Here is a 13,766-nt window from a genome sequence, read left to right as displayed (position 1 = left end):
ACCAACGAATCTGAATCAGTGCTCCTTACTTAAGAGTTCCCTCAGAGAAACAGCAGCTGAAAATGGGAACCAGTTCCCTGTAATTTTACACAGGAAGTCAGCAGGGAGAAGTGGTGCCCTGAAAAATAATGTGTACAAAGTAAGTCTGGATATTCACTGAGTAAACATGGAGTAAAGATGGAGGCAATAAAGATTTACACACAGCAGGGGTAACTCCAGCCAAGAGCCATGAAACTCTCAGCATGGGCTGAAGCTCCCTCTGTGCAAAATTGAAGAGAAAATACATGCCTTTATCTGCCAGCCAATTCAGCTGAGATGCCTCTTTTGCAAACATTAGCTCAACATCCACATATTAACATGATCTCTATGGGATACTAGATAATTTGGTCTCAGCTTGTTCTGAATTTTTCCTAAAGGAAAGTCCTAACCTGGTTCACACCAGCACTACAGTAAGAGCCATTTGTACAGTGGAAGGAGCTAAGAGACACACAAGTGATGTTCCAGTGGAGGCATGAAGGGCTGCAAGCAGGGAGGTAAAATATTCAACAGGTAACTCGCATTACTTTCTACAAGTGCCCTAAAGTTTTTAGTACTTCCATTTGCAGATCACTGACCCTTCAGCATCCAGCTGCTGGAAGGGGTACAGCAGCAGGTAGCTCTGTCCACAGAGGAGTAGTCCAGCTACTCCTTCTCCTAGGACTCACACTTCCTCTGTGGCTGGGAGGGCAAGTGACCAAAGAGACCCAGCTACTACCTCAAGTTGCTCGCATCTCAAGTGACTCTCAGACTCAATCTATCAGCAAACATCCAGGTGCCACAGGGCAGGTGAGCAAAGAAGTGACTATAAAAATAACCTGGAGTTCTGCTCAGCACAGAGAATATGTGGATTGAAGTCCACATTATTCCAGGCAATTCCATACAGAAAGACTACCAGATAAATCATGAATTACTCCAGGAAAAAAAGGAGCGACCAGCTGGAGTAACCTATCCAGGTAGAGCCTGCTCATCATTTCCTGGAAGAAACAACTGTCACTCAGTACTTTCAGGAAATTCCACAATCCACATCACAGTGAAAAGCTCAGTGCTTTATTTCATCCTAACGAAAGCACAGCTGCATTCTCTGTAAGGCAATACATGAAGCTTCTTCAAATAAATAAGTAACACGGTTTGGGGATGAGGAGACAGAATCAGATGTAACAATTCAGAGAGAACTTTAAGCAGGCACTTTGGGTAAGACCTCCCAGCTGACTGTCTTTGAAGAAGGCTCTTTGTGGTAGAATCTCTTACAGCAAGTAAGACCTTAAGGTGCTGAAATCCCTTTAGCAGGTGGAATGACAATAGGGATGGTAGGTTTCAACCCCAACCCGAAAGAAGTTTTCCTGGCATGTAATTGAAGCTTTCCTTCTGGCTACTTGGGGGAATCTGTCCTGCAAAATAGTGCAGCAATTCCTGTCAAGTCATTCAGCCAGCACTGAAAGCATTAGGGACATGTAGAACCTTATTTATTTTCTTACTGCTGCTTAGATTTAGCTTTGTATTAACAAGAAGTGCAGATCTCATATGACTAGAGCTCTGCTTAACTGAGACCCGTGTGATAAATCCACGCAAGTAATACCCCCTAATAAGACAGCATCATGAAGTAATTCTTTATATTTAAAGCAGGCTGACACATTAAAATTCTACCCGAAATGACATTTTGATGGCAACTGTAGCAGCTTTGCTAATAAAGTTATAATTCAATTGCTGTAGTAAGTACCCTACAGATTTAAAAGCTAGTGTTGCTTTGTAAAAATGCAAAACAAACTAGAGCAAGAGCTGAAATGTCACCTGTCACGAAGAGACAATCCTTGGTACAGTACCAGTACAGTGAGAAAACCTACAGGAATTTGGGGGGCTTTGTAAACAAAAAGTTCCACTTAAAAAGTTAAATCTATACAGAAACTGCCAATCACACTTAAAAGGAACATCAATTTGTAAAAGAATTGGGCAAAACATCACAGCTGTTGATTTAACAATTACATTGATGCCTATAGGAGTTGTAAAAATTGTAACAAGAACCTGGAGAAGGTTGAATTTTAGCATTTGACCATTCCTCTAACATCCATATAAAAAACATCTTCAACAGGATTTTTTAGATTCTAAAAACCTCTAGGAGATATTCTGCATGACACAGGTTCTGATACTAAAAACACCCCTTTCCTGAAAAGCAAAAGAAAATACCTTACATCCCTCCTTCCAAAACAAAACAGAGGTAAAAGGGACTGTTTTTAACTTAATAAAAGTTAGATGTCTAGCCAAGTTCTGTTTAAACATTAAGTGCACTATTTGAGTGTCACCTCAACTGGAAATATTTCATTCATTCAGTACTCTGAAAATATATCACCTTCTTAAATTCTTCTCAAGTATGTACTCAATATTTGAGTTTTTCCAACAACCTCCAGCAAGTCTTCAGGTTAAACTTAATAACAAATCCTAGGCAGTATAAGCCCTTTCTGTTAGTTAATGCTCTAAACAAATTTTGGCTTTATGTAAGAAGCCACCGAACACAAGACACTATCTTCCTACTTTTCTTCATTGCTAATAAATTTCTTGTGCAGGACTGAAAAAAAATAAAATCTTTATGAAGGTTGTTTCCTATCTTAGGAATAGCAGCCCTTGGCAAGATGGCTTTTCTGCTAACTGTGCCGGGGATTATCTGAGAAGGCTCAGGATTGCCTCCACTGCCCCAGCACCGCAGCTCCATTCAGATGTGAACTTTCTGCTCCCATCTGCAGATGTGCACACACAGATGTCTGTGAGATGTCTGTGCTCCAGCCACACAAACAGCGTGGGGTTCCCAGTTCTGGGATGGCGAATGCCTGCGCTACCCCCTACCCATTCCCCGGGTCACGGCACCCACTCACTGCCCCGGCTCTGGGGATACTGAACACTTAACACAGACTTCCTTTATCCAGAAGTTAGTCCCCAAAGTTAAACAGGTGTTAATATAAACAAACCAACCCCAAAGAGTTTAAAAAGTCTTCAGACTAAAAATTCTTTCCCCTTCCCAAATCTGTCATCGACACTCTCTTGGCTCCGGTTACACCGTGTTTCCAGAGCTGGTGATGGACCCGACAGAGCTGGAAATTCTACTGTGGAAACACACAAAACTGCTCAAGAGGCCTGAACATCACTGGCTGCAGCACAGCACAGCCCAGATAACACCACGGAGATGGGCTCCCTGCCCTGAAAGCTCTGTTCTGCTTTGGTGAGTCCACAGATGGACTGAAAATCCTCAGATATAGTTCATGACCATTTAACTATTGTAAAGCTTAAGCAGCTCAACTCTGGCTCCCCAGTTAACCAAATACAGATGGCAGGAACTCTGACAGAGGACTCCAGCAATATCATGCCAGAGAATTGATACAAACTTTTAATACCATCACTGAGTTTCATCGTGAAAAATCAGCAAAAGCAAATAACCAAATGGATAAAGATGGGGCAGAAACAGGGGGTCTGTACAACTACACTGATTGCAACACACCCAGAGCATGAGCCTTGGACCAAACGGTACCAGGAAGGACTGGGGAAGAACTGGGGTGCTAGAATAGATCTTCTCCTCTCAAATCCAGGCACCTACATGTGCATTTGTAACCTCTACTGTTATACAGATTTTTTATTTATCCTATCACTAAAGGAATAGTAGTTCACAATAGCAAAGCAGGGTATCCACATTTAGGGCAAGGGACAGGCATCTAGAAACTGATATGAAGGAAATAGATAAATAAACCCGACATATTTCTCCTGCCCGAAACCCTACCTGAAATCTGATCTGATGACTCAGAGTCCTGCACACCTGAACAGCACAGTACAGGCTAAAGAATCAAACAAACACTGGCTGTGTAAAGGTCTTCCCTACAGTACAGGCTGCCAAGACCCCTGAAAGTAAACGCATACACTGTATACCTACACCTATACTTCATTTATTTAAAGAGAAATATAATCCCTTGTAGAATTCAATAACTTCGAGGTGGTGACTTAATAGAGGAATTCATTAAAATGCTGATATTCTCATATGCATTTCATGCCAGTTTAGGTTTGGAAATGTACTGCTCTTACAGAGGCACTTTCTTACATCAATTCACACCAATTTAAAATACCTTTCTTTGACTCTGCAGCATTAGTTCCTCCAATTGCATTAGAACAAAGGCTAAAGTTATTCCCCATTGATTGCAACACACAAACAAAGGCAAATGTTCAAGAGTTCTAGTTTTTCCAGAGCTTTCATCCATATCATTGTAGATTAGGAAAAATAAGGGGAAAAAAAATAGCTTGAGAAAGGACTTGCAGCCAACACTGCTACAAGCACAATCCATAACTGTTTCCTTTGAATTTTTAAACAGCTCAAGTTACAATCTCAATTTCAGCAGTGCTTCTGTGTTCATACCTTGACATCTGTTTTTAAGTGGTATACCTGAGACAGCACTCTCAAAGCATAACTTCCTTAGCAAAATGACTTTGCATCCTGTAGGTTAGGTGCTCTAAGAGGAGAAAAGCCACACAGAATCAATATATGAAAAGAGGCCTATTTTGCACTGTCCCTTTACTTCTTAAGAATTATCTGAACATTTTGCCATTGTAAACAAACTCAGCTTAAGAAATTCAGTAATGTAGCAGAGCCAAATTGTAAGAAATGGTGGAAATCCAAAGCTTCTGAGAACATTAATGAAACAAGCTGACCATTGCTGCAAAGATACTTAAGCGCACACTTAAGCAATAAATATTTTAAAAGTGTAAGAAAGCTGGGAATTAATAGAGAACCACGTATTCTTTAAAAAAATACCTTATGAATTAAAGGAAGTCTCATGCTATTTCTGAGTGGAACCAGGACCTAGTAAAATCATCTTAATTTATCCTACTTTTAGGTGTGGAGGTGACAGGAGGCAAATACAGGCAAGAGAACAGGTGGTACGAGTGTGCAGGTGGTTCCTCGAACCCAGCCAAGAGCAATGCTCACACCTCAGGAGGGCAGAGTGTACACACTGACCTCACCAAAACAGTGACCTCATCCAAACGCAGCCCTGGAGAACAAAACCACCTTGTAGCTTTAGGCCTGGCTGATAGCAGTGAGTGGGGGTTCTCAGTGAACTTCCACCGCAAGGTAAAAGCATCTGTCCCCATTTACTGAAAGCAGATATCTGGATTGTCTGCACAAAACAGACATTTTCAGCACTACTCATCTGTCTGTATTTTCAGGTGTTGTCTCTCAAAAGTCTCTGCAACCAACAGAAATACAGTGGGGTTTTAAGGACGCGAGTCACATAACCTCTTTTTAGCCACCCACCTAAGAATGAGGCGAATCATATCCTTGAGGATTTTAATTCTCTGTGTGATTATAAAGAGCTCCAATTGCAACCATCTACATTATGAATGCCTAAAACTTACAAGAGACTATTTCCTCTTGTTATTACATTCCTGAATTCAAGAGAAGATTTCCCATCTGACACTGTATATGGGACTGGACAAGTGTTTCTTCCTTCTTATTAGGATACCCCTGGCACTGCTGGAAAGAGATTTCTTTCCCATCTGACACTGTATATGGGACTGGACAAATGTTTCTTCCTTCTTATTAGGATAGCCCTGGCACTGCTGGAAAGAGATTTCTCACTTTTTAAGATCTCCTGTCCCGATAACAAGCACCTGTTTGTAATAAGGAGGATGGCAACAGAACCAGATGTACAGCTCCCAGATGCCAGCACAGCACACGACCATCAGCTATGGAACACCGTCCCACAGTGCTAGGAGCAAGAACTGCTTTGACACAAGCACAAAAATTAATATAAAAGGGTATCTTCAATATTCTTGAGTTTTGCTAGGAGCAAGAACTGCTTTGACACAAGCACAAGAAATTAATATAAAAGGGTATCTTCAACATTCTTGAGTTTGTTTGTTTTCAGAATGAGCTGAATGTACACAGCCTCCAATCCCTGAACTTAAGGTTTAAGTCTCTGACCATGGCTGCACATCACAGATCGGCCTGTTCTGAGCAAACCCCATACTTGTCTCACCTTCTGCTTTGCTGCTGCTTTAGGAATCATTCATTGCCATGACAGACGCCCAGTTAGTATATTCTTCATATGGGAAAGGTTAACATTCATGTAGAAATTGTGGCATGCTCTGCACCATTCCCAGAAGGGACTGTCAGCCTCTCCCAGCACGGAATAACCAAAACGTCCATCATCACTTCAATGTGTGGTTTAGGTTAGAGACTGGCTGATGGATTCCTATGGACAGTCTTGTTCCATTGGCGGGGTTTTGATATTTAACAGAGGCAGATCCTACCAGATCCTCCAATATGAAAGGCCTGGAAAGGTCTCAACACCTCTGAGCCCTCAAAACACAGGAGTGATTTAAAGCAGCATTACAGTTGTCTTTAAAGGCCCATTCAAGGTGCTGACATAGCAGAACTCTGTCCATGTTTTGAAGAAGGATCATTTACCCAAAAAGTTAAGTCCTATATAGGTTTATATGTAAAAAAGGTAGTCCTGTTTCTAGAGCAACAGGTTTAAATCCACGTTTATGGGCAAGGTGAGGAATAACACTCCTTTCAGTACACACATTCAGGAGACATTTTCCTGACCGTCTTTTGAAGCTGTGTTGTAGAATACCATAAACCTCCTCTCTGCTGCAGTGACTGTACTAATTCCAAGTCCTGAGTAAACAGACTACTTCAAACATGATGGAGGAACTCAGCAGCTTCAATCAACTTCCTTAAATCCTGCTGAGGCAGCAGCACAGAATGCCAGACAACTTACATTTCCAAGCATTCTGCAGTAATAGATACTGCAAACCTCCAGAACTTACCCTCTTCCTCCATACATGTTTCTAGCACCTCTATCAACCTTTTGTGTCATTGAAATTTTCACCATCAAGAAGCAGCAAAAATAACAACACTGTTGGACTGTCAAAACAGTGATAAAACTGATTCATCTGAGTATGGGGAGGCTGGAGGTGAAAGAGTAGGAGAGGGGAATTTCTAAACACAAACGCTGATCTTGCACAAAATGCCTAAGGTTCCTGTTTTGCAAGTCATTTATACAAGTCTTCTAAAGGGGCAATTTTGTTCCAGCTTGTCAGGTCATGCTTGAGCTACAGAACAGAACTGAAAAATTCAGAGAGGAGACAAAGCAGGACGATCCTATATTCTCCAAAATATCTAAATGGTGACTGGTTCTCAACTGTACCTCATGAAAAACCACCTGTCAGCACTGGCAAACCTTCCCTGCTAGGCTCTAATGGAGGTACAGGAATAATTTACCCTGGAACAAAAGGATTGACTGCAGAGAATTTCTTAGGTATTTCGATAGAAAACATCTGTAAAACACTGCCCTGAGAAAAGGACAATGCTACATCTCAGCTTTGGTGACACAAACTTGGTTTCCCTGCACCGTGCAAGCCCTGGGAGTGGGAGCTGCCTGGATGCTGAGGAGAAGCACCATTCCCAATGGATGACTTTGAAATGGCAAACTTTGCCACAGCAGAGAACCTGCAGGGAACAGCGGCAATGCACATTCAAGAGTGGAAGCTGCCTGATATGGACAGATTCACTTAGACCAACTGCTTTGGTCTCATTCCATACGCCTTCTCCTCAAGAAAATATACGTACAGCTCCCGAAAGCAGCGCAGTCTGACAATCTGCGACCTTGTTTCTCTCCACAAAGGCTAAAAAGCAAAACAGCTGCTTTTAAAATTCAGTTATCCAAAGAAATGTGAAGCACTACAAGGCTCTTTCATTACTATCAATGTATAAAAATTGAACACCATTGAACTCTATCAAACAAATAATTCTGAGAAAAAGGACTGCAGTGAGAGGTTCCATTGTCAGCCCTGGCTGCAAACAGGTGGATTTGAGAGGCACTTGTGTCCTGTCCTCCCTTCACTTAAAGGAGCTGTGTGTAACAGGAAAAAAGAGCAACTCTTGTCACAGAAGAGACTCAGGAAGCGGAAGTTCTCGAAAAAAAAGAGTTATCACCCCAAATATACAAAGATAAATAATTTATCAAAATTAAGTAGATTCTGACATTTTGAGATATCTGAAAGTTAGATTTCCATCTTCTGTCAAAGTCAGAAGTATTTAGAAATTATGCTCTTAAAACTGTCAGCAATTTACACTGTCAAGTTGTCATAGGTTAGCAAGCATAGTCTCGGAAGGGATGTCCTTGCTAAGGGGTGCTGACAGTTTCCTGTAAGTTGGTGCCTGCTTTGCGTTTCTCCTAATTCTTATCTCACAGAAGATAAACAGTAATGAGTATTTTGGACCAAACCACTACACAAGTCAATATGGCATTTTAAATAGAAATCCCACTATAAAACTTTTCAAACTTGAATTGATTTAGGGGGGAAAAAAAGATAATAGAAAACCATGCCCTGCACTTCCTTCCACTTCCATCAAGGAATAGGAGTATCAGAAGCTGTACCACTAACAGGGATAGAAAAAGAAATAACCTTTTCCATCACTTCTCAGTTCACACTGTAGAAATGACATCACCCTCCTTCCCCCACCCTTCTGAGATTTGTTCTGAACAAAGCAGCATTTCAGAGCGGTGCTGCTGCAGGCACAGTCAGCACCCACCGGAGCTGAAATCCCATGAAAAGCCCCGGCAGCCACGGGCGCGGCCGCAGCCGGTACCTATGGAAATGCCGCTGGAAAGGGTGGAGCTCTCGGCCTGCCCTCGGGACGGCACGTGGGGCTCCATGACGCTGTCATCCAGCAGGTGCCGGGGTCCTGCGTTCGGGAATGTCGCGCTTTTGAATTCAGCCGTGTTCATCTTGTGTATGAAACTGGAAACGAACAGACACAACTGTTACAGCCTTGCCTTGATACGTCTCAGCAGCTGCTTTAACATCCTGAAGGATTGCATGCACCGTGCTCCTAAAGCCAAACTAACTCATGGCCAAGCCGTAAGCAACTGTGCACAAATAAATTACCTGCAGGAAGTGCCAGCTTTAGAACTGCACAGAACTCGTGTAACAAACAGGAAGTCAGGAGTACATTAATAATTACTTTCAATATCTTATGCTTCTTTTGTCTGCTGTAACACACAACTGAACTGTAGAACTGCATTCTAGCTCATTAAAGGTGAACTTACACAATAGAAGTTATTAATTACTGGGGAGCTACAATCTTGCATTTTGAAGAGATGACAAGGGAAATGATCAGATAATGATCAAGATATTATTAGAAGTACAATTCTATGGAAAAAGCCTGAAGCCATTACTAAACAGAGTTACACGAAAGTCTACAGAGGAGGTCTCTCTGTAAAAATGCCAATAAAGCAGTTATATAATTTTGAAATTGAAATAATTACACTGGCATTGAGTTACTAAAAGTGATAGTTTTGTCATTCAGAAAGAGCCATTCTGGTTAACTCAGTGACTAGTCTTATCATCATAATTTCAGCCTTCCTATTTTGATTAATTCTCTTGGGCTGGGATACCACCATTACAGTTCTGAGCTTGCTCCCTGGCCACAAATTGCTCTGTAAGTGAAGTACTGCGTACAAGTCATGCTATTTTTTACAAGCAAAGCTTTTGTATTGAAAGATGATACGTCACTTAAAAAAAAAAAGCTTAGGATTTTTAGGTTAAGCAAAATGCTGACTTGTATCCCAGACTGTGACATTTCCTGTGTCCGTGGGGTATCAGGTTCCGAGGTGAAGGGGGCGTTGGTGGTAGCAAGGCTCCTTCAGCTGCCACATTTTTCCGTCCACTTTGCGGAGATGCTCCGACTTCAGAGCCTGGGAAGAAAAAAGACATTACTGCCAAGTCACTTCAGAATTACTGTCAGGGTCACTTCTTAGAACACCATGGAAAAGTTGCACAAAACTTCCTGAACTCCCTTTGTAAGAGACAGCTGCAATGAAACTCATTGATCTACTGATAATTAAACCCCCTGCACTTCAGGGCTTTTGCACAGGATTAAAACCAAACACAGCTCAAACAGACCATCCAGTGAAAGTATTTTGCAAGCCCTGAAGGTGGCTGCATTCACTACACCAGCACTGGACACATCCCACTGATTCTACATTTTCAAACTCCTGCCTTCAACCACTTTTGGCATTGACCAAGAAGAATCTTCATTTTTGGAAGCATATTATGCCATGAAAAGTTTAGATGAAGGCCCTTCTGTCTAGACATAACAAAGAATGAATATTTAATAGCTCTTCACCCCAAATGACATTAACAACTTAGTGCCACAATACATACCTAAAGAACCTAAAAAAAAGGACTCAATTCCTTCTTTACAGATCACCTTTAGACTTTTTACTACAAACATGCAGTGTTTAAACTTCACACTTCTTTACAGCCTCAGGCAAATATTTTCCACGTTTGCAATTCTAAAATAATGCACATGACAACCTCAAGTCTTCTCACATTTATTAAGCATTTACCTACTAAATCTTCTCTGGAAGCAGCAGAGTGGGGGGTGCTGGTCCCTGGTTCTATCTTTAATGAAAGTCTGCATTAAAGAAACATTAAAAATTACTTTATCAGGAAATAAAAGTATAAGTTTGTGAAGAAGCATTTTTTAAATTTATGATGGCAAGCTGATTCTACGATTGCAAGAAATACTACGAAGGTAATACAAACAGTGCAGAGTTATCTTTAGCACAGGCTATTTCCAAACTTGATTTTTCCTGCCTAGAGCTTTGGTTCATACAGACCACCAAGACCTCCAGTGCCCTGGGATGGCTGACACCCACATGAAACTGCTACTCCAGCTAAAACCTGGGAAAAATAAAAATAATATACAACTTCTCCCCCCACCTTGGCTAAAATATTTATTCGTGGAACACTTCATATTTTAAGTTTTTATATAAAGTGCACTAGTGTGCCAAGTGCCAAGGCTTTAATCTTTACTGGTTCAAAAGCCAAAATCATCTTCTGTGTTTTGGAAAATACATGATCAACTTGATTTCAGCCATAATTCAAGCTTTTTCTGCAGCTTTTTAATGCCATTTCCAGCAGTCCCACACAGAAGGCAGACTACAGGAGCAGGTAACTCCAGGAAAATAAAGGGTATCTTGTCCACACGGTTTGAAGGACTAAAATCTTTGAAACTACTAACACTGAAAAAGCATCTCTTTAACTCTGGGGAGAAGAAATTTAAAGTTTGACAGCTCTCCTCCCTTCCATTCCCAGACAGTTTAGCAATGATTCATTATGATTTTATAATTTAATCTTTTCAAATAAAATCTTTTAGGAAAAAACCCCACGCATTCAAGTCACAGTCACTGTTCTCTCAACCTTTTTGCTGACGGACACCTTAGTAAGGGGATGAAAAGTAGAAGAGCCACTTTAAGTAAGAACAACTCTTCAAATGCACTCCTCAGCCCTAAAAGCATTCAGTTTGGAGATGTACAAAACCCATCAGTGCAAAACCAGACGTTGTGAACAGCAGCCATGCTTCTGATTTATGTGCCACTGTCTCCAGTCACTGCCCTGCTATCAAAACATGGATGGCACTGGATGCAGAGACTGCAGCTCCTTCAGCAATAAAATTCCCACAGGTAGTGAGTCCTACCCAGGGAAGGTGGAGGAGGCTGGAGTGTGGGATTCATGAATACAATGCTACTGAGGAGACACTGCAGGTAAGAAACTTGGGTTTGGGTTGGCTTTTTTTTTTTTCCTTCCTTCAAATGTTTGACCACAGAGCTTTACTCTCAGTGATAGACAAGTGACACTTCCCAAATGAGGCTGCAGAACATCCCAGGAAAAGGGTAAAGCTGGATGCTTCCACATGGACTGCAGAGAACAACTTAACAGGCCTCAGAAGAGAAGCCAAGGGTCTGCGTCCTCGTTATCTGTGCTCTGACATAAACCGAAGGGTCCCCATTTGCTGCCTTTCACTAAATCCAAGTTAGGGCTGTTAAATGGCAAAGCACAGCTGTTCCTACAGTATGCATCCCCCTCCTGCCATTCCAAGGGAGCTGCACAAGCAACCAATTCAACCCCTCTGAGGTGACAAACTTCCCAGGCGGGCAGGATGGGAATGGGTGGGGAACCTCCTTGAGCACATCAGCCAATGAACAAAAACTTCCTTCATAGGCAACAGATTTGCCTTAGGGTGTTTCCTATCCTCAGTTCCTGTCTCTTGCCAGAGATTTCACTCCCCCAGTTTTGCTGGATGTCAAATCACCTAATACAGTAATAATCTTTTAATTAAGGATGTAGAAACCTTGGATGGGAGGCTGGGAGGAAGAGGCAGAGAGGAACAGGAACTTGCCTCTCAAAAATCAAGTGCTTACATTTTACTCACACTTTATAACCTAACCAAAGGAAAAAGTATAAAATGAAGTATATCTGAAAGTGAAAGCTTTAAGTCACCCTCAGTAAGAACTTGGGACTGGATGCACAGATGGTTTTTTTTCTGATGAAGAATGACTTAAGCCATCTCCAACCACAGGATTCCTCTTGCTGACTGAACAGTGTTACAGGTGAGCCACGTGTACAAAGTCTTTCTCAGCAGAACAAACCAACCTGAAGCAAGGGCTTGGTGCAGTCTGGCACAGAAAAGGGAGCAGATATGCCATCCAGCATGTGGGAAAGTGCCTTGGGCACGGGATCCTGCTGGAACCACAGCTGCTTGCAACTGGTGTGTCTGAGGTGCATAATCACAGAACCACAGAACCGTGTGGCTCAGAAGGGACCCTAAATCTCATCTAGTTCCAAGCCCCTGCCATGGGCAGGGACACCCACATAATATAATACAATTCCCCACCCCAAGTGCAGTCTCACAAGTGACAGGCTTCGTGTTCTAGAAGCTGTTTTGCAATAAGTTATGGTCAGTTTGTAGCATTTTGTACTTACTTGTAATTGTCATCTTCTACAAACTTTTGTAGCTCTTCTATGTACTGAACTGAATTTAGGTATTTTTGGACATGAGGCAACATAGGAATATCTGGAAAACAGACAGCATTCATTAACACTGTGCCACTCATTGGTAAGCCAAGTATTTTCCAGAAGCTATTTGAACAGATTCAGGTCTCTTGCCTTTTTATGTGAGATGGAGCACAAACTACAGGCCCTAAGGACACTGAAATTTTAGAACTTCACAGCAATTCTCATGCACTGACCTGACACCCCCCACACACAAACCGTAGAGGTGCTCATCAGAGCACATGTAAGGGAGAAGTAAGACAACATCCTTGGCCAAACTGAAGGCCCAGAACTGGAACATGGAGGGCTGCCTGAGGACTCCTTTACAGCCCACATTCTCTTCATACTGAGCTCTCAGGGAAGCCACGATCCTGTGCTGATTCACAGTCCAGCACCACAAACACAGCCTTATGACTTTTCTAGAATGGGAAGACGACTGTGAGGGAAACCATCTTTGAAGAAAACACATTATCTGATCTGTGCACAGAACTACAAATGTCCGAAAGACAAGCTGAATGTATTTTATTATCTCTTGTTGGGATTTTAAGAGGTCTAGTTTTTTTCCTGTTAAAGGAATTTTCCCCCATTCTCTTACTAAGACAATAAATCGCTGGGTGCTTGAGAGCAAACAAAAGACCTGGCTACCCTTTTGTTTCACCTGGGTGTGGGGTCAGTTTGCTCTCAGCGTCCAGAGAGAGAAGCTGCAAAGAAAGGAGCTGCTGGTTCCTTTTTTTCGGCCGTTTTTCTTTCTGCTGGAAACAACGCCGGGACCCCAAAAGCCGCTTTCCCTGCCCTGCTGGAGGCCAGGCTGTGGCCGCCCCGCCCCGCTGCTGCTTCGAGGCTTCACA

General features: G+C 42.1%; 1 protein-coding gene across 6 annotated transcripts in view; it reads right to left on the bottom strand.

Moving 5' to 3' along the window:
• The window catches only part of RALGPS2 (Ral GEF with PH domain and SH3 binding motif 2), a 114,954-nt gene that overhangs the window by 23,869 nt on the left and 77,319 nt on the right, over window positions 1-13,766 (bottom strand). For all 6 annotated transcript variants that reach the window (XM_017737412.1, XM_017737413.1, XM_017737411.1 and 3 more), the window contains 4 exons: window positions 12,850-12,940; window positions 10,431-10,498; window positions 9,641-9,776; window positions 8,669-8,820 (listed from right to left, as the gene is read on the bottom strand). In XM_017737412.1, the coding sequence (XP_017592901.1) occupies window positions 8,669-8,820; window positions 9,641-9,776; window positions 10,431-10,498; window positions 12,850-12,940 (447 nt within the window). The remainder of the gene's footprint in view (window positions 1-8,668; window positions 8,821-9,640; window positions 9,777-10,430; window positions 10,499-12,849; window positions 12,941-13,766) is intronic.

Source organism: Corvus brachyrhynchos, unplaced genomic scaffold (genome assembly GCF_000691975.1).
Source record: "Corvus brachyrhynchos isolate BGI_N302 unplaced genomic scaffold, ASM69197v1 scaffold466, whole genome shotgun sequence".
Taxonomy (NCBI): Eukaryota; Metazoa; Chordata; class Aves; order Passeriformes; family Corvidae; genus Corvus; species Corvus brachyrhynchos.
Note: the sequence above shows the minus strand (reverse complement) of the source record. Positions and strands in the feature narration are given on the sequence as shown.